At 45.6% G+C, this 21,405-nt stretch overlaps 1 protein-coding gene across 9 annotated transcripts in view; it reads left to right on the forward strand.

The window, feature by feature from the left end:
- The window catches only part of MAP3K13 (mitogen-activated protein kinase kinase kinase 13), a 63,555-nt gene that overhangs the window by 20,880 nt on the left and 21,270 nt on the right, over positions 1–21,405 (forward strand). For 6 of the 9 annotated variants that reach the window (XM_052687286.1, XM_052687285.1, XM_052687294.1 and 3 more), the window contains 2 exons: positions 974–1,116; positions 19,686–20,254. In XM_052687286.1, coding sequence (XP_052543246.1) covers positions 19,753–20,254 — 502 coding nt within the window. In that variant the 5' untranslated portion in view covers positions 974–1,116; positions 19,686–19,752. Of the gene's footprint in view, positions 1–973; positions 1,117–7,153; positions 7,330–9,066; positions 9,159–19,685; positions 20,255–21,405 lie in introns of those variants that run through there. The other 3 variants (XM_052687290.1, XM_052687293.1, XM_052687292.1) reach the window with 3 other exon arrangements.

A 21,405-nucleotide genomic window follows, 5' to 3' on the forward strand; every position in this document is an offset into this window, starting at 1 on the left:
ATGTTAAACCAAATGCAATCCGAGCTCTGAGCACAATGCAACAGTCGCAGCTCTGCTTTCAGCACTTGTAGGAGAATTTCAAAGCAAATAGCATTCTGTTTGTTCAGTTCTTTAAATAAAATACATCTGTAGGGGATCGTGTTTGAGTCCAGATACTCAGCATTCTGCTGGTATTTTGTTGGGATGAGAAGTAACAGCTTGAAAGAAATCCTTGGCTGATAGGAAAGGGGAAAAAAAATCTGATCACCAGGTGTGTTCTGTAATAGTTTCCAGATCACATGATTCTCTTTGTTGCATATGAGTGGTTTTGTATTTGTTCTATTCATGTTATTTATTGATTGATTTATTTATTACCAAGAATATTGGCTTACAGAGCTGGGCTAAGTCTTGCAGTCCTTTACGTTTTTGTGGGATGGGAAGAATATGCAGCAGGCTGAGGACTGGAAGCCCCAGTGTCTTTGCTTGCATGGTTGTGATGGCAAGAGGGAAGATGGTACGATGAGCTGTGTGTATGATGGAGGACTGTAACAGTTTGTGCCTTTCCTAAAATTTCCTTAAAAATAGGGAAACAACTTGAAGTGTAGTATAAAATTACTTGAGAAAAATCATTAATAGATTATCTTAAAGTGTGTTACTTTAAAATCCAATCCAGAATGAGATGTATGCATTTAACATGGAAAGCTGCGAGCTCTATTGTGGGAGCTGCTTTCTTAATTTAGATTAACACTGTAACATAAAAGAACTATGGAGTGTGCTAAGGAAAGATGTGCTAAATGTGATGAAGTCTTTCTGCTTCCAGCTCCCATCCTTTTTGAAAGCACATACTTAATTTGGCAGTTTTCTGCTGTGTTTAAATGTACTGTGTAGCATCAAGGTGTGCTAATAGGATGTTTTGGGGTGGTACTAAGAGCAATTAATTAAACAGATTTTTGTTCAATAGGATTCTGAGTTTCCTTATTGCTTTTCTTTCTAGAGAGAAGAATTCGGTGCTGGGCTGTCTTGAGCATTACCTGTGGTGCAGCTTCAGGGACCAGCTTGGTTTACCTGACTTGAAGAGTCACATGTACAGCAAGCCAAGGGGACATGGGCTTTCAGTGCACCTGGAAGAATGTCCAGGTACCCACAGCTGTCTGTGCTTGAGCTGTAGCAACGAGTCAGAAACTTGAGCAAGCACAAAACAATGAAGCACTCACTCCTGCAGCTACCCATAAATTTTAGATGTGCTTTGCTTTTCAAAGGTGGGGATGAGGTAAACTTACCATCTTGTGTGATAGTATGTCCACAGCCGTGCCACTGCTAACCTCACTCTCCTGCAGTAGCTTAGTTGCAGGACGTCTGATGGGTTCTGATTCAGATGCAGTCTGTAGTGAACAGGAGGAAACGAGTCGACACACCAGTGAAATTCCATAAAATGTAGAGAATAATGATTCACTTCAAAATTGAGAAGCAGGCTATAGGCTAAACAATGCTAGAACAAGGTGCTCTTAGCCATTTGTTTTCTAGCAACTGTTCAATGTTCCTAAAACTATGCTTAATGTCTATAGTAATATCAGACTTGACTGCTGGAGATAACTGCTGTGCTATGGGCACTCATTTACTGGCTCTTGCTGCTGGTTTTGTGTCTGATGTCTGTTGCCATAGGTAGTGCAGAGCTTGTGTGTCTCACTTTCTGTCTGATGCTGCCCTTTGGCAAGTACCAGCTGCAATCAGGGGCTTTCTTATTGTGTTTTTGTATGAAAAGAAGGTATCTAACACTTCAAATAGGGTGCAGAGCTGTATGTGAGAACTGTGAGAAGGAGCAGATTGTAAAGCAATACTGTAATCTTTTGGGAATTAAGCTTAGAGGAATGTTGTTTTAAAAAAAAAAAAAAGTTCTTGTTTTCTTTACAGATACTAGCTGAGAAATCATTCCTTTAACTGTAAAATCATTGTAGTTTTTTTTAGTTTGTGAATGGATGTATGCAGAAGGCAAGAAACCTTTCCAATCTCAAGGAGACTGAAAACAGCCTTGTTCTATAAATTTTATTAAGACAATTCATACAGGAGAAAAATAGAGATGTGAGCCACCCATATGAAGGATTGCAGCAACAGGAAAGGTGGAGATGCATATAAAATAATATAATATAAAAGCTCTCAATTTTTAGTTGTTCTGTGAGCAATAATGGGTGCTATAGAGGCAAAGCATTCATGTGTTCAGTCTCTATCGTGCTGTGGTTTATAATTAAGGTGAAGTATTTTACCAAAGAAAGGCATTCTCCCTTGATTTAAACTTTATTTCATCTCAATGAGAGCAATTAGTTGCATAAACTACCCTGCCCTTGCATCTTCACCAACAATTCATCAGTTTCTTCATCAGCACTGTGTCTTTTTATTGGTCCCATTTTCTTCGGTTAATAGAAAAGGTGCTCTGGTTTGGTGTGTAATATGCACAGTCGTGGGGTCCTAGTGGCATAGAGGTGCCTTAAGGACAAAAGTGCCTCTGTGGAGGAATGTGAAGTCTAGTAAATCACAAGCAGTGGGGGAGAAAGTCAACCAGACATGCTGTAATCGTGTAGTTTATTGTCTGTATCTTTTTTTTCCTGACCCTGTTGGATTCTTTATGCAGGGGATACAGGCACTTTCTGCAAACTTTGCCTCACTACTAAGTGGGATGTTGGATCTGAGCAGGCTTGCAGCCCTCAGCTTGAAGGGGATGTGTACTCACTGTTGTTACTCTCCTCGTGAAGTACTGCAGGTTTTGTATACTGCTATGACAGAACTGTCCTGGGATGTCCTGGGGTTAATGCTTCAGCTGCCATGTTTTTGAACATGACTGTCATTTTTTCTCACATAGGCATCACTTGTGTTTACAAGCATGGTACTTATTTTCTCTTGTTGAGAACTTACTGAGGTTGGTAGCCCTGCATGTGGCAGGGGGGCTGGAGATTTGTGATCCTTGAGGTCCCCTTCAGCCCTGGCTGTTCTGTGATTGTCTGGATAGGTAAAACCCTGTGCATGCAAAGCTGATGGTTTGATTTAGATGAACACTGGGACATTGCCTAACTGTTACGTGCCCCTTTGAGGGATGTTTTGTTTTTGGCTGTCCTTTGGGGACTGCTCTATGACTTAATTGAGATAGCAAGTGTGTTTGGTATGCCATGCAGCACCTCCTGAGAGTGTCCTGCTTTAGGTTGGTACGTGTGATTCTGTGCTGTCCAGCATCACTCTTGAAAGCAAGAGTCAAAACCACCATTGCTGACAAGTTTGACACTCAATCTAACTGTTCTGAACCAAAAATCTGTTAAACCTGACTTCCAATGCTTAAGGTTTTATCACTCTTTGTGAAGTGAGTAATTCTGCGTTGTGATTCCTCAGACCAACCAAGAAGATCCTGGGGTCTGTGTTCAGCAGCAGCAGAACAGAAGAAATGCCACAGGAAAGAGGAGAAGGAAAAAGAGCAGTGAGCTGTAAAGAAAAAGCTACTGAGAGCTTCATGGTGCTGGTCTGGGAGGAGGATGATGAGTAGGTTTTATGTGTCTTAGGAGTATTTACATAGGGCTGATCAACAGTTCTCAAAGGAACTTTATCACAAAGCTACAGAGAACAGTTAATACCAAAAATAGTGCCTCATTCTATCAGGCTCCAACTTACAAATGCTTGAATTCAGCTTCCTTAATGGGCTTTTGACATTTTTTGTATTATTTTGCTATAAGTCTGAGTAATATTCCTCAAAGAGATTGTGTAACAGCAGCAAGGCTGGAAAGATTTAATTCAGCAAGACCTCATGCTGCAAAAGATCAGATTAATTTTTTAGCTTCTGGTCTTGCTGCAGAGCTTTCAGTATTTCATTGTCCTCATAGGAAGAGATTCCTGCAAAGTTCCAGGCCTCCCCTTTTACTTTGCTCAGATGGAGCAACCTCAGTCAGCCCGCTCAGCCATTAGGTCCCTGTCAGCTCTGCTCTCCTGATGGTTCTGTGGTGAATTCTGTTTGTTGGCAAGCCTCACCCAAAAATGGGCTTTACTATAGACTTTACCAAAACTGAACAGACTGGTTACTTCCATTCTCTTGAATTTGTGCTCCTGCCACTGGATAAAGTTGCCTTGGTTGTGACAACTTGATATTTATAATTTGCACTCAGTTTATAGCTCTTTATTTGCACTCTATAGCTCCAAATCCTTCTTACAGAACATCTGCTCAGCAGTTGTTGGTGTATTTGTGCAAGTGGATTTTACCCTCTGAACAGAACATCCTACATTGTTTCATTATTTCCCAGTGGTTTCCTATTTCTGCACTGACAGATCAGTGCCTTTTTGTGGGAATAATGTAGATGATAGGACTCTCCTTTCCACATGTTAATGCTGAGGCTTGGCTCTCAGGTCCCACGAGCCCAGCAGTGCTCTGCAGCTCCCAGCCTGGGAGGGGAAGGGTGGCTGTAGCTTAGCCAGCTTTAAAAGCATCCCTTATGGCTGATAATTGTACATTCTTATTACTTTTGCAGCATTTGTCACTGCTGGCAATTCTGTTACTGTTAATTATTGTTATGGAAGGCTTCATTTTGGAGCGTTCTCTGGGAGAATCACTGCTTCCCCAAATAAATGGATCTGCTTTTCTCGTGGGTCCTCTGCTAGGGATTTCTGCAAATGACCACCAAGGGGAAAAATAAGCAGAAAATGTACTCGTCTCCTTCCCTTTAATTGTGTTTTTGGTTAGGCATTAAAGACGGGGGGTGACTTTCTCAAAGCACTGCGTGTCCGAGTTCGTAGCCCCCGCCAGCTCTCTGCTTTCAATCATGAACAGACCTGAAGGCCTCACCACAGCTCAGGTCCTGTCAGGTTGCAATTATTCTCAGCTGCGTTTGCAGGAAGGAATTCTTGACCAGAGTCTCCTCAGTTCTGAGATTTTACAAACCAAAACCACCAGAAGATCTCCAGGCTTACAGACGATTTCTGTTGCCCACCCCACCACTGAAGTTCAGGGCACTCAGAAGTGGAATGTTTGCCTGCAGGCTTGGAGGGAATCAAGTATTTTGTACATTTCAGAGCTTGGCAAGGAAGCATCCTTTTAGATATCCTATCTATGCAAATACTTTGGCTTTCAGCAGAGTGGATTTGTAAGCAGCCTTATATACATGCAGTTATGAAATCAGCCTTTGAGTTACTTCAGTCTCTTCTGATTTTCTGCTTTTGCCAGAGCAAGTGTTTGGCATTTGCTGTAGTTTTTCTGATTCCCTGTGTGCCAACAGAGATGGGACACTGGGATGAACGGGCATTGCTCTGATGTAGCACAGCCATCCCTTACATCCAAAGATAGATTTTTTTTTTTAATTTTAAAGTATTATTATTTCTCCCTAAGGTCAATGTCACGTTACCAAGGTCTACAAGCAGCAAGCTTGCGTTATTTTCGAATGTTGGCCTCATATTGTTGTTTTCAGTTTCCTGTATTTTCAGTGGTTTTCCAGTTTATTAAAATTGAAGGTCACTGGATTGGAGGTGCTTGTTAAACAAGCATCTTAGAACCAGGCTCGAATTAATGTGACGTGTCAACTTTAAAGTGCTACGCCTAGCAGATACTGTATAGCATTCCTATTAGTTACTCATTGGCTCGGAAGTCCTTAATTATCCTATCTTTTACAAATACAGTGAATATCACAGAATCACAGAATGGCCTGGATTGGAAGGGACCTCAAGGATCTCCAACCCTCTGCCACAGGCAGGGCCACCAACCTTTTTTTCCAAGTTTGTTGATAAATAAATTATAGTTACAAATTACATAAACTATAAATCATGAATAGTTACTTGTTAAGTACTTTTAGCTTTTCTTTTGCACCCATTCCCACTGGCTTTGCCTGCTGTGTCTCAGTGGTCCATTTTGTTACTCGGATATCCTTTCTAGCTGTGAATTTGTCACTGGTGCTTGTGTGCTCCCACATGAACTTTGTTTTTATAGTAGCTTATATCCTTACCATACCCCCTACTTTTTTTCCTTCTGTTTTTGCTTTAATATTGAACTAAACATAGGGTCGTGTTTGACCATCTGATACTTCATAAAGAGTCCCCTGCTTTTGCCTTGTGTCTGAATGAGACATGGGGCAATTCTAACACTGATCCACTTGTAGTTACATACCACTTGTGCAACAGAGGAGCTAATGTGTGCTGTTGAAGCACATAACTGATTGCAGCCCTCCTGTTTCCTAACGCTGTTGTTTGGCTACCAGCATGATCTTATAAGCAGCCATCGCTTTTAGGCCAGTGGTTGCTTTTCATACTGAGTGAAGGTGCTTATCTTGGATTCAGTTCAGGACCATTTGTAAAGTTGTAACCTGGGCTGTTGAGACGAGGACACAATTCAGTGTTGGTGCACTGACCCTGGGCACCATGGAAAAGAAAATCTGAAGTTGCACGTTGAAGTGCTTTTCCTCTATTAGAGCTGTCCTGGGGTTTTGTTCCCACTTACTTTCCCTGCTGGGTGTTTTTGAAATGTCACTGCAGTTAACCCTTGGAAACCTCTGAAAATTGTTTTCTGTTCTATTTTTGCCTCTGAGCTTTTAGCTGCGTTAGGCAATATTTCTCCTTTTCTACCACATTGAGCGTGGTACTGTGCTCCCCTTCTCAATCCTGTCTCTATCCTATTTTGTCTTAGGGTAAGGAAGCAATTGCCATTTTGCTTTCTGTCCTAAAAGTGCACAGGAATCTATAAGCTCATTTCCATACCATGGTGGCAAAGCTTTAGAGCAGAACTTTGTGCTCTGGGAACAAGGAAGGCAGGACCCAAATGTCCAGGTGGTGAGAAGTCGTGGCATGCAGACATCCCTTGGAAATGTCATTCCCTTCACAGCACTGCTGCTTCTTTTGTGTCCTACTGCTTGACCTGCACCTGTTGTATTGTCTGGGTAGAAACCTCATGATGTATTTTTCGTGAATTCTGGCTCTTAAAAAATGGGTTTTCATTCATTAGATCTCCTCAGCAGAAGTTAATGTGTGCTTTCTTTGATCATGAAAGTAGGTAATGAGAGATTTGCATTAATTTTCATTTTCTCTGGTCAGCTTTATAAAGCTCCATTCAAAAACTGAAGTCCCGAATCAAAGCTGGAATGATTGTGGCTGCCACTGCATTTGGGGCCCACTGATGCACTCATATCATTGCAGCCCTTTGGTTGGATTGATTGCATCCAGCTCCTGGGTACCGCTGAGAGGTGAGGGTGTGCAGGGAGCTTCCATGCTTTACCTTCTGGCTGTGCCATCCTGGCCATCTGCTGAGCCCCTGGCTCCCTGTCAAAGACACTGAAACAAAAATACCCAACAAATAACCCTACTGTCTTACCACATGCAAACAACAACCCATCTCCTCATGTAAGTGCATTTTGTGTAAGTACTCTCTGTGTGTGTGGCTCTTCAGGAAGGCCGTTCTCCTTCCAATGAAGTTAGAACCAGGGGTATAAAGGAGCACAGTCTTCGTTTTCCAAACTCAGATCTACTTTGTTTGTGATTTTGGGATGTTACCCAATTTCCCCAGAAAAAGATGGGAATGCCTCAGTCATCCTCTCAAAATGTGCCTCATAGGGTAAATGTCAGGACATCCAATTTTGGCTTAGTTGCTTCCTACTGGCTAGGAGCATGGGAGGTGGAAATGTGGAAAATCCTGGCTGTTAATAATCTGGAAGCTACAAATTGTTGAGAAACAGTTCTTATCACGCTGAGTTCTGTTACCCCCCTCCAAGATCATGGAATCATAGAACTGCCTGGGTAGGAAGATGCCTTACAGCTTGCCCAGTTCCAACCCCTGCTGTGAGCTGGCTGCCCCCCACCAGCTCAAGCTGCCCAGAACCCCCATCCAGCCTGTCCCTGAGCACCTCCAGGGATGGGACACCATGCTTTTCTGGGCAGCCTATGCCAAATGGTGTAATAGCATAGTGTGCAGCTGAGGTTTTTGTTCAGGCCTTAATTCCTAGCCATGCTCGCCTCCCTGCTCCTTCTCTCCTATCTCAGAGATGCAAAACCAAGGCTGAGCTTGGTTCTGGGCAGAGAGAATGCAAGTATTGAGGTGAGGGATGTGGTTTAGTGGGAAGTATTGGTGGTAGTCGGGCAGTTGGACTGGATGAGCTTGGAGGTCTTTTCCAACCTTAGCGATTCTATAATTGTACGATCAGTGATCTGGTGCTGCTCTTGGTGCCTCCACCAGGACACTGCCATCCACCCAGGCCTCCAGCATGGCGCTGTGCCCTTGCATCTGGCGTGCAGAACTGAGGACGTGCGTTGGCACGGCTGTGGGATGGGATGAAGATGGCGGTGGGCTGCTGTGTGTCTGGAGCCCTGCTGTGCCCTCTGCTCCCTGCGCACGGCCGCACGTCTTCAGCTCGGTGTGCTCGGAGCTGTGCTGAGCACTGCTGACATTGGGCGCTTGTCTGCCTGCTGTGCCAATGTTTGGGGAGAGCTGAATGCGTGATTCTGTCTGTGCTCCTGTTTGGATTTTGTTGGTGCCTTTGCATCACTTATCAAACACAAGCCTCCTATTGTTCTCCCTGCGGCTTCCTTCCAGTGCATGCTTATATTTCATTATCTTAATAATAATACCCAGGGTTTGAAATCCTCAAAAAAAAAAAAAAAAGCACCAACCCGAGAGATAACAAACTCCTTTTCTGATTGCTAAATGCACTTGATTCATAGAACAGATGGCTGCTATTCGATACGCTGCCGTCACCGAGCCGTGCGCAGGGGCAGCAGCTCGGCTCGGAGGCAGCGGAGGATGTCCTCGCCCGCTCCTTCCCCGGCATGGCAGCACTGATGCCATTTTCCCCCCAGCCCCAGCGATGCACAGCCTGCTCCCTGCATCCCCTCCCCGCCTTGCTGGCGTGGGCTTGCTGGGCTCGTGCTGCCCGGATCTGGCAGGCAGGAGGTGGCCGGCGGTGCCCGCACGGATTGGCTGCCCTCTGCTCCCCAGCCAGCTCCGCCGAATCTCCAAACAGCCCCATTTCCATCCATTCATGAATCTGTGACGTCAGCACGCTTCTGTGCTCCTTTGCAGCAGGCTGCAGGATTGTGTGGGTGGAATTTCCTTTTATTTTGCAACACTTCCTTTTTTATTTTTTTTTTTTCCTTTTTTCTTTCTTTTTCTTTTTTTTTTTGCCTTCCATCTCTTTAAAACCAGAAAATGGAGCATCACGTCGGCAACCTTCATCCTTGTGAGTATTTGGAGAAAATGTCTGTTTTGAAGCGTGTGCTTGTGTCTGTGTTTGATGGGCAGCGCTCCCGTTTCGCCATTTATCTGGGAAGGACAGATGGATGTTGCATTTGTGATGTGATAGGGCTGAAAAGCAATGCTGAGGGCAGGGATGGGGAAATGGGAAACCTGAATTCATCCATCCCCACGTTACAGATCTGGAGCTGCCCTGTCCTTTTGCTTGTCTGAGAGACATTTTTCAGTTACAATTCTGCACGTTATCTTCTTGTGCCCCCCTTTTAAAGGGGAAGCAGGGAAAGCGATAGAGATTGGATATGTGTGGAATATGCAGGGAATGTCATGCTAGAAATGGCAATTCTGGTTTTTGTTTTGTTTCCTTTTTTTTTTTTTCCTCCCTTCTAGGCAATTGTGATGCTTTCCCATGTGGACTAATGAAATGCTTCTTCTGTTGTGTCACGGTAGTAAATAATTTAAATGCGTTTCTGAAGTGATGGAGAGATGTCTTTTTCTTCTTAGCAGCCTGTTAGGAATTTTCCCTTTATTACAGCAAGCAGCAGCTTGTGGCATCTGCGTGGCACCGGGAGCTCCCCCCTTTCCCCAATAAACCAGGAGCTGGGAGCAGCATTTGGGTTAAGGATCAGTTCACGGGGGCAAGATTTGTCGTATTCTTGCTCACCTGGATGAGGCATGATGTCATGTTTTCTCCCAATGAAATGAGTGGAGCTGTTCTATGATTTTATTTTTGGAGCCTGGGGGGAGGTGTCTGTGCTGCAATATCTTAATCATAGCAAGCCAGATAGCTCTGTTCGGTAAATGAAAAATGGGCTATTTTGGGTTGATCTGGGGAAAGATGACATCAGGTCTGTATGTTTGGATAGATGGATTTATCAATAGGCAGTCTGTTTCAACGAGAGAAGAACTCGTGAGCGCTGGTTTTGAGGGAGAACACATAGAAATATTTGAGAAGAACAGAAGTGAAATGAGAGAGATGGAGCAGGTCTGGCTGCAGGTGTGGCCCTTCTCTCAACACCTGCTGTGCGATCACAGATATCCTGCAATTAAAGTTGTTAGTGGCGTGCAAGTTTCTGCTGCTGTCCTTTTTGCTGCGTGGCTTTTTATTTCTAGGGCTGCGACCTCCTGAAGCTCCATTTCTGTAGCACAGTGCTGCTGTGAAACTCAAACACACGATGTTTTGGTGGAGCTGGTTGCCCCCGCTCTCGCACCGGTTTTGTTCCTGGGCCCTCTGGGTCTTTGTAAGCTGGAGCAGTGCTGTCACTCAGAGCTGTCTTTGTCCCCTGCTGCCTGATGGTTGCATCTATGGCTGGGATTCACTGTGACCCCCACGCCTGCAATTAGCCAACAGCTCCCAGTGCAGCGCATCTGGTGAGCATGCTCTGCTCTGCTGTACGGTGTTAATGGGGGCACGTTTTCCTCCCTCTGCTTTTTTAACCTTCCTCTTTTGTATTCCATGCTAAGGAGTTGGTAAGTGCCTTATCTCTGATGGATCAGCAAATTGAGCCATGATTTGTTTGAGGATCTCTTCATAGGTAAGCGGTTTCACAATTGATAGTTATTAAAATAGGTGCTGTTCTGAGAGGACAGGATAAAGGTTTTGTGCTGTTTTCTGTTGTGTTCTTTTTTTTAATGACTGGGAGCAAATATGAGAAGGTGTCTGAGCCTGGGGTTGTTTGGAATTGGTGCTTCTTTTGGGGCTTCCTCAAGTTCAGTCGTGGAAATAGTCATCACATTTTCCAAAATGGGAGAATCTTACAAGCTTTTATCTATCTATCTGTCTATATCTATCTCTATAAAAGAGAGGAACAGGTCTGACATCTGCCATATGGACAGATTGATGTTGGTGCAGGTTCTGCAGCCCTGCTGTTCAGGACAGGGTGGGCCAGGCAGTGCCCACAGCTATCTGCATCCAGCAGCTCTGCTGAGCTCCCACCTGAAGTTCCAGCTGCGGAGGAAGATTGCAAAGGGCTGCTTCTGCACATCACTGAATGAAAGGTGAATAAATTGAGGCAAATGCTACCTCTGTGTTTGCAGAAAGGAGGTAGGAGTGGAACACTTCAGCAAGCCCTGGCCTGCTTAGGACACTTCTCTCCTTATGCCCTGTGCTGGGGCTGGAGCTTCTGAACGATGCTCTTGCTGTGACACTTCAGCAAATCACTTTTGCTTCTTGCAGGGGAAAAGGGGGTGGGCAGTAAATATTTCACTGAAACCATGCACTGCTTTGGATTGGATAGCAAGCTGGCTGCCATGGCAAGGTGGGCTGGAAGCAGAAACACTGTGTGTGCTTGCTGTCTCCCCTGTGAATACTTACTTTGACCTCTGTACTCTTCCCCTGTTTATAACCTTAACCAAAACGTTGCGTGCTGGAGTGGGCTTAAAGGCACTTGTGACAACTGGGAGTAGGCTGGGGTCAAGAAGGGGTTTTTCCATGGAAAGCATGTGGTTCTGTAATCATCTCTCAGACCTGTGATATTGTCCCTGCTGTTTATAGAGCAGGGTGAGGGGTGCTGTGAGGAAAGAAAGGAGATGCAGACCCCCATGGGGTGTGGAGGGAAGCTGGGCTTCCTCCAGCAGCAGGACTGTGGAGTGCAGGCCTCGGAGTGGAGGTTTCCTTTGGGATGCTTGTCCTCTCCTGTCCCCAGCCCATCGCTTTGCAGCCTTCAGGTCTTGTGAAGGACACCGGAAGCAGTAATGAAGATGCACGGCTGGGAGCTTACCCTTGGAACCTGGAACACCTGACCTCTTTCCTCATGGTCTGAGAAGATCCCCCTCCTTTGTCACAGCTGCCTAGCAGGGTGAGCCAGGGGCTGGCGTTGCCTTGGAAGGTCCCTGCAGGATGCCAGGCGGCACACAGGGCCTGTACACTCTGCTCTGTGATTCTGCAGCCCGTGACATTGTGCGCTGTGTGTGCTGCCCTGATCGTGTTACCATCACAGACAGCTCTTGTGGCCGAAGAATAGGATCATACCTCTTGGGTGCTGCTCCAGCCCGTACGCCGTGTCGGTAAGATGGGTTTAATAGAGGCTCCTGAGCAGGCCATTGTGCTCGCTGCTCTGTTGAGGAGTAATCCTCTTTGCAGTGATGCTCACTGAGCACAGCCTGGTGCTGCTGCTCCCCCTGGGAGCTGCCTGCTCCTCCAGGTGTGCTGCTCTCCCTGTTGGGTGCCAGCACTTGTAGTGGTGATGGATGGCCAAAGCTCTGCACGTGCCCCAGTATTTGTTTTGTTTTCATCTGCAGCTGTTTAGTTACCTTAATGCTGGGTATGAATCACATAAGCTGCTGGAGCTGAGGAGGCTGTGTATAGTTTTTATGTCAAAAATGCTTTGCAAATGTTGAATAATTCATATCTACTACAAAAATAATAATAACTGTGTGAGTGAATTTACCTGAGACCGGGCTGATGTCTCACATGAATTCAAGTGAGAGTTTGATTCAGTCATAGGATTCCTGAAAATAGCACTTACATATTGATCTTCATCCTCGAAGATCTCTCAGACATTAATTAATCTTAACACTGCTCCTTGGAGGAAAATATGATGTTCCTGTTCTGTAAGGGAAATTACAAGGCACAGCCCATGGTAGTACTCGGAAATCTTAGTAGCTCTACTTGGCAATGCCAGGGAAGCCGTCAAGGGGTCTGTGAGCTCTGAAGTTCTCCTGGCTTTTGTAGTTGTGAAATGTTTGAATTTAAATCCTTTAATTTGTTACTGTTAATTTGTAATGTAATGTGGATCTTTAACGAGGTAGTAAAGTGCAAAATTCTGAAGGATGGAGAGAGGGAAATGGCCCTGAAACCTGTGACTGGCTTTTCAAAGGTGTTTCGTACCATCAAGGCAGCTGTTAAGATAAAAGAGGTACATACAACATAAAGGCACTTCTTAATTTTGATCCAAGATGGCCTCCAGCAGTAATTCAGTGGTATTAAAGGCTAGCCAGTGTTTAGCCTGTTATGGCAGCTGGATGCTGCACAGCATCCTTGAAGAGCTTGTGACAGAGGGCATCAGTGGTCTGTTGGCTGTTGAAGCAGTATACATGAAACTACTGGCCTTTGATGGATGCTCATAACTCAGGACGTGCAAGCAACCATAGACATTGGAAATGATAGAATTGTTAAGGTTAGAAAAGACCTCTAAGATCCAACCATGAACCTGTCACCACTGTGCTCTCTTCTATGGGAAGGAGACTGTAGGGGCAGCAGATATGGTTTCATGGCACCACAGTGGGGTTAGAAACCCCTTTCCCGTTTGCAGATGTGGAGTCCATGGGCATACAGAGTTAATTTCACATCATTGCATTCAGGTCATTGTAACAGCACAAAGTGGGGTGGTCTCTCCTTTGCCAGCCCTTTTGCTGCCCCTCTGCCCTGTCCTCCAAGGGTGGCTGGCATCCTTTTTTCCAAAACCTGTCAGCCTCAATTTTGAACCACAGAGAAGGGCTGGCTGCTTTGCTATAGCAATATGTAGTACCAAAATCCTGCAGTGAATGTAAGAGTCATTATGCAACATCACTTATTTCCTGTGGCATCAGATTATGCAATTTCTGAGCAGAAGAATGCAAAGCCCTGGAAGAACACAGCAGCATTTTAGGAGATCCAAAAATACCTTATACAGGATAGAGGAAGCATTTATGTATGTAGTGCTGAAAATACACAGTTATGTAAGCTGCTTATTTCATAAACCGTGCTTTGGGAAGCTGGCTAGCTAGCAGGTGAAACAGGAATCAATCTGGCTTCCACTGCAATCAGCTGGAGAGGTCTCCCTGAATACGAGGTGGGGGTGGAGGTTGGCTCTTTGTCTGCCTTGTTCACACAGATGATTGTTTCCTTTGCTCCTCATGCCAAAAAACTGATTTCTTCTTCCGAATCAAGCACCTTCTGCACCCCCAAATCTGTGACATTATGGTGGAGGAGTTCCTAGTTTAAATGTTTGTCTGGTGTCTGTGGAGTCTGTGCAGAGAGCCCAGTGCAGATGGACAGCCTGTGCAGTGGTCAGTCAGCAGAGATCTTTAAGGTGTAGTAATGCCCTGTTGAATTCCATTGGAGACAAGAGAACTTGAGAAAAGGGGGTCTGGTTGATGCAACCAGTTGGGATTTTGATGTGATTGCTTACCAGAGGTTCTTCAGCTGAACAGCTATATAATACCAGGCACACCCTTTCACAGATGAATAATTGGCTGTGTGACATGAAATAAGAGTGAGGATAAATAGAGTAAATGTAGAAGAATTTTTTGCTAAGAGCAGTTGTCAGCTCTGGGTTCTGGAGGCTGCACTCCTCATACTCCTTACACCTCTGCCTCCTATGTGCATTTGGGATCATTCTAAGCAAGAGCATCCACCAACAAAAGTAAGGCTCTCAGAGTAAGACCCAGTGGATCTAGAGTACCAGATGGATCTCGTAAACTTGGGTGATAAAATGGCAGTCCCATTTAGTGCTGTTTACATACAAATTTAATCTTAACATCCTGTATTAGGCTTTTTTTCTAATCAGGAATGAGATCTTAAAGAAGTAAGAGACCTGTGGGATGTTAGCTGAGCTCCTGGACCAGCATGTAAGGCAGCACTGGGGAAATGGTTAGGAAAGAAATGAACAACAGAAGCAGTCATGACATCACGGTACGTTTCTGTGGTGTGCCCACACTGGGGATTCTCAGTGCTGTTTTACTCCCCCGCCTCTCAGATGATAGAGGAGAAGTGGGAAAGGTGTAGAGAGGTGATCAGAGATGCAAAGCAACTTTCATGGGGTGAATGAGTGGGTGGAGTGGGATTTTCAGGCTTGGAAATAGATGTTGGGTGGAGGATGAGATGGTTCATGAAATGGCAGCAGGCATGAAGAAGATAAAGGGTTCAGGTGTCAGGGAAGAGCTGGCTGTTTGAGGAGAGTGATGAGCAGGTGGGGGGCTTGGTGCAAAGATACACGGTGTTACCTTATGCAAGGCACAGTGAAGCTACAAACCTTCCTGCTGCAACATAGTGAATGCTGAAGTGTTCTTGTTTGAAAAATGGTTTGACACATTCGTGCAGGAAAAAGGTGTTGTGGGCTACAGAGTGGAAAACCAGTCACTGTGTGTCGGTGTGCACGGTGGGGAGACAGCCTGGGGAGTGCTAGGGGCATCTGCCTGCTTGCAGATCCCTGTCTTGGTTCTCAGCAGGAAACAGAGATGGATAACTGTGTCATTCCCATCTGGTCTGGGTCTTTTTCCTATGGTATGGTCTTGGTGCTGCTGCTTTGAACCCCGACAGGCTGAGCTGGAATATACGAGGTGCAAACCTCCAGCTGGCTCGAGGCACAGAACTCAAATGCAGTCATTCTGAATAATTCTTGGCTGGAATGCTGTACTATTTTTGTCATTGTCAGAAAGAGTTCAGAGCAGAAAGCGAGGCAGAGTTGTCTTTCTCACTGATGCAGCGACAGACAAAAGGACATTACAACTGTAAAATCATTTTGCCAAAACATTGAGCACCTATTTGGGGATAGACTGAGTATATTGAATAAAGGTGAACATTAATTAGCAGATGCAGGAGCTCAGGCTTGAGTTGTGATGGTACGTGTGGCACAATTTCACATCCAGGTCTCACCTGCTTGATGCCCACGGCTATGTTAAATACTCTGCTAAGTGCTTAGTATGATTGTTGAGTTGTAAACCTAACACATGTAGCTCAGGAAATACCACGTCTGCCAACAGCAGATGTTGAGATGGCATTCAAATATTTACCAGGGAAAGGAATTAAAAGTGCACAGTCCGGCCTTGTTCTGCAAAGTCATGGAATGTTTATCTGACAGCCAGAAATTGCAGGGAAAAGCACAGGAGACAAAAAAAAAACCAAGAATGTGACAGCATTTCTGTTTACCCAGGTAAATCTGCTGCTTTCTTGTAGAGCAAGCAAGGGTACATGCATAAATGTGCTGAGATCAGAGCTGCTGCAGTGACAGTCAGGAAATCTCAGGTAGGCCAGATGAAGTGTTTTCAGCTGGTTTATCAGAAATTAGTGGTGTTTCGGTGAAGCCATCATTGCAGTACTTGAAAATAAGGCTAGGTTGTAGCTGGGAGTCCATGCAGATGTGAGGGATGGGATGTGTGTTGTGATCCAGGAGCTTCCTTGAAGGAACAAAGAGAGATTCATTCCTTCCTCCCCCCAAAATAAACAAAAAACACCCAAATAAAAGCAACCACAAAGCTAACAAGCTGTTGCCTTGGGCTGGTTCATAGTTAGCTTAAAGCTTTGCAAGATCTTTAACAACAACAACAACAAAAAACACTTTTTTTTTAGAGCTGGAGAAGTGAAAGCAAAGTAACTCTGTGTGAAGCATCAGGATATGCTTGGTGACATTGGGGTTGGACTCAGTGATCTCTAGAAGTCATTTCCAACTCCTGTAATTTTGTGATTCTGTGATAGTTACCTTGCTGTACCTATTGCAGCCTGGAGAAAGTCATGCTGAGTACCAGAAAAATGTAAGGGAGCTGCAGTGTGTGGATATAAGTGGTGGTATGGGCAGGAGTCCCCTCTGACCTTTGGGTTTGCCCCGTGTCAGTCAGCTAGCTTCTGCCAGCTGCTCTTATTTAGTCCTTCAGTGTGCATCAGACAATTGCTTTCACTTAGCAGCCTGTGCAAGACGTGTGTTTGGCTCGGCCGTGTCTTCCAACCTGACCACTGCTTTGACACTGTCGTAAATGTTCAACTTGTGCAGGTAGCTCTGTGCTGTGTGAGAACACTTACCAGAGGGAACACACGTATCAGGCATTGTGGAAGCATGTCTTGTGATAGCTGATTCACCCACCCCGTTGCTGCTTTGATTACTCTGTCACTTCTCTAATAGCTGTCAGCAGCAGTTCAGGCTGTTTGGAACGTTGAGGTGCTGCCTCGTTCTTCCCAGAAGAGGGGTGCTTTGCCCTGCTTGTGTTTGGGCATGGGGAGGTTTTGCTGGGAGAAAAGCTGTGCCAGCAAATGGAATCGCTAACAAGAAGTTGGGATTAGACAAAATTACTCTGAGCCTTAAATTCCTTTACAGACATAAAAACAAATTTGCCTGCTGCAGAGTGCATGAACTCATCAAAATAGCTTAAGTCAGAGGTTCTGCCTTGAAGTCTGAAGTTGCAGAAGCACTTTGTGAAATATATCATCAATATACGTACAACCCTCCTACACATGCACATGGCTCTCAGCTTTGGCTTGGAGGCTGCTACAGCAGAAGCATCCTTAAGATAGGAGATCACCGCTTGCCTGTATTCTTCAGTGTAGAAGCTAAAGAGGTACATATAGATTATAAACATCCCAAACATCCCTCCTACAAGGTGCTTATACAGTGGTGTATGCTATACAGTGTGAAGTTGTGCAAGGAAAGCTGTTCTTTGTCTGCAAAGTCTACACGAGCATTCTGAAGTCAGAAAACTGCATGCAGAGCTGACAGCAAAAGCCTGGCTCTTAGCTCGTGTATTGTACTTGTGAAGTTCTTTGGGACGTTACCACCTCAGTTCTTGTTTTGGCTCTTACTGTGGGGTTTCTTGCAGGTGAAGTGAAGACTGTTTCATTCATACTGCTGAACACACTGTGTTACAGAGGGCAGATTCCTCTGTAGGGACACTGGTCACACTTTTGCTTAAGGATTCACTTGTCCCTGTCAGACTGCTGGGAGTCAGCAGTGCCCAGAAGTGCTGAGCTGGAGGTGGTTTGGAATTTATTTGAAATTCTGTTTGGGTTTGAAACTTCTCCCTTTCCTTCTTTGTATCAACAGCAAAATCTGTGATCGTATAACATCTATGAGCAGTAAGCACGCTGCTGCAGGCACCCTACAGCTCCCACACCGAGCAGGCAGTCATTGTAATGCTGCTCGTGGAGAGCTCTGGACTAACCAGCTCTGGAGGGTTCTGTACAAGTTTAGGTCAGCTCCTTTACTGGCATGGACTGTGGTGCAATTTCGGCCTCACTTCCTGTTTTGCATTCTCCTGAAGAATTATGCTTACAACCAGAATGACATCATAGAATCACAGAATGGCCCAGGTTGGAAGGGACCTCAAGGATCATCCAACCCCCTGCCACAGGCAGATGCACCAATTTCCACATTCAATAACAGACCAGGCTGCCCAGGGCCCCATCCAACCTGGCCTTGGACACCTCCAGGGATGGGGGCATCCACAGCCTCTCTGGGCAGCTGTTCCAGCACCTCACCACCCTCATGGTACAGAACTTCCTTCTGACAGAGCCTTGATGCGTACCCTTATGATCAGGCGGAAATACAGGGAAGAGGAGGCAGTGTAGAGCAGTCTCCTGGCTGTTCCCGTTCACTGCTTTTCCTGCTGAAGTGGAACTGAAGCACAGGGCACGAGCCTTTCATACAAGTTCTTATCTTTCATCTCTGTAATGACCTCATCTTGAGAAATTATGGCTCTGAGCTGTTCCCTCTTGATTGGCTGTGTGCACCTGGCCACCTCGTTCTTCCTTTCAGAGCCTGTTTGCAGAGCTCAGGACTTTGCACCCACTGTAACTGATCTTACCTCTTAACAAAGTAGTTTCTTTCACTGCTGTTTTTCCCCCTGTTAATTTTATATGCAATATAAAAGTGGACTTTGTTCTGTTCCAGGCTGCATGTGCCTAATGACTTGTGATGCAAGGTCAGAGGCTGGCATTTCAGAGGTGGCTCTGCCCAAGGAAGGCACTGGCTAATGAGCAACCAGTGCAGCATGGGGTGACCTGGGCTGTCCCTCAGGAAGGGTGACACAGAGCTGGCTTGTGGAAATAGGGCTTGTAGTGGATCGTGTAGCAACAGGAGATGGGAGGACCTCGAAAAAGGGGCACTGTCTCTGAGTGTGCATGCAGATTAAATTGAAGGACTATGATGGTCACCACTTGTGCTGGGGGGGAGCAGGTACCAACCGTCCCTCGGTGGGTTCAGAACACTGTGTCATAGAATCACAGAACTGTAGGGATTGGAGGGGACCTCTGGAGATCCCTCAGTTCAACCCCCTGCTCAAGCAGGTTCCCTATGGTATGTCGTACAGAAAGGTGTCCAGATAGGGCTGCAGTATCCCCAGAGAAAGAAACTCCTCCACCACTCTGGGCAGCCTGGTCCAGTGCTTTGTCACTCTGTCAGTAAAGAAGTTCTTCCTCGTTCTTTGTTTTTCTAATGCCTCATCTCAGGGGTTTGCAGAGGAATCCTGGGTTTGTGAGCTGCACCAGACCCAGAGCCATTGATGGCACTCGACTGTAGCTGGGCAAAGCCTGGGGATCAGCTTCAGTCTGATGAAAACTGTGCTGTGAGGTGGCACAGTTCTGACCTTTGGATGTGTGTGTGGCACTATTGGTGCATGTTCTCCAGGACACTGAGAGTACTGTGTGAGCAGGGGTTCTGCAGGAAGAATTTATTTGCTTCTTTCAGGGCAGTCCTTGTTTATGAAGTATCAACAGTTGTCTGGTATGGCTGGTTAACCTTGTTAATTATCAGCTTCCCTCTACGAAAGTGCACGTAGCAAAAATACTTGGATGAAAATTTGAGAGTTGTTCCTTTTGCTCTCGTTGCAGGTACTGGCTCCATGCATCACCTCTGAATTGCCCTGTTCTCTAAGTTCCAGCTCAGCCCATCTCCTTGATGCACACTCACGGCATCATGGCCAGTACTCAGGATCGCCTGAGCTTGTCTTCCTCTCCGAACTCCATCAGCAAAGCTTTCTGTGAGGATAAAGACTTTGGCAGGCTACACGATGAACGTGGGCCTACTGGAAGCCACCCATCCCCCGAGCTCATAGAGGATATGCGTGAGAAAGGCTTGCTGCAGTCAGACCTCATGGACAACGTGAGCAGCCCGGTCACTGCAGCCGTGCTGACCAGCATCAGTGAGGACTCTAGGGACCAATTTGAGAACAGCGTGCTGCAGCTGCGAGAGCAGGATGAATCTGAAACGGCCATTCCTCAGGGCAACAGGAGCACTATGGATGGAGAGAGCAACAGCGGGGCGGACGATGTTAAAGTGCAGTTCAACAGATCAGGCAGTGGGAGCGGTGGGTTTCTGGAGGGACTTTTTGGCTGTCTCAGGCCTGTGTGGAACATCATAGGCAAGGCGTACTCCACGGACTACAAACTGCAGCAGCAAGGTAAGTGGGGAAGCAGGCCCTCATTTCTTCTGGGACGGTGTGTGAAGATGAGGAAAGCAATCTGGGGCTTTTCCCAGCTTTGTGTGTGTGACTTGCCCCTGTAATAGGTTTGTAAAAAGTAATCTTGTACCTCACTTGCTGTTAGTGTCAAAGGCTGCCAGGGATGGAGTCAAAAACAATTGCATGTTCTAAACCAGGTGTTGGACTGCTGTGACAAAGTCTGAATCTGAACCAGGTATTTTTGTAAGTGAGGGTCAGAAGAATTGTGACAAACATGGGGTTTCACCAACTGCTTTCTTTCTGCGGCTTCCCTGTGCCCGATGAACTTGACATAGGCATTTCTACTGCTGTGTGTGCATGAGGGCTGTCTCCAGTTGACTGCCAAATGGCAGTATTTCTTCTCTGTGGGCACATCACATTAAAAATATATATATATGTATGTACAATAAATGTAATTTGGGAGTGGGACATGTCCCAAACGATTGCGTACATTTATCCTTAGGGGCTACTGAAAGCTTAAGAGTCAATTATGCCATGCCTTTGGTGTCCAATTTCTCCCCTGGCATAGGGGGAGGGAAGTGGCAGATGGGAAAAGAACAAGCTGTCACTGGAATTAAGGAGCTGAAATGGGTGAGGTGTCTGCTCATTGAGAATGGGAACAGCCTGACCGTCGCTACGGAGTGGTAGAAATCTCCTGCGTTGCTGTGGTCATGACTCAGTTTTAATTAAATGATTTTCTCGTCTAGACAAGTTATAGTATCATTTAGTCAGAAAACCCAGCAGTGGTTCCTAAAACCCTGGTTTGGTTGGGGAATGGTTCCTAAGGTGAGGTAAGAGCACTGTTAAGCAGCGTTTTGGGTGAATCTGGCTTGAAATAAATATAGAGCTTCTTCCGAGAGTCAGTCATTTCAGTTCTGAATTCCAAGCAGTGAAACCTCTGCAGAATGGCAGCAGTCCCTGTGTGTCAGACCTGTGTGCTGAGCAGAGGTTTCTTTGCATTTGAAATCCCTTCTACAAACCTGTCTCTACATTATGTCCAGCTGGAGTAAACTCAGAACGTCACACCTGCTTATAATAAATAAGCAATAAAGCTGGTGTGTGGTGAGGTTTAGAAGAGACAGGGGCTGGCTGCATCGTGCCGTGTAGGGGTG

This window comes from Tympanuchus pallidicinctus, unplaced genomic scaffold, assembly GCF_026119805.1.
Source record: "Tympanuchus pallidicinctus isolate F22 unplaced genomic scaffold, pur_lepc_1.0 scaffold22, whole genome shotgun sequence".
Classification (NCBI taxonomy): domain Eukaryota; kingdom Metazoa; phylum Chordata; class Aves; order Galliformes; family Phasianidae; genus Tympanuchus; species Tympanuchus pallidicinctus.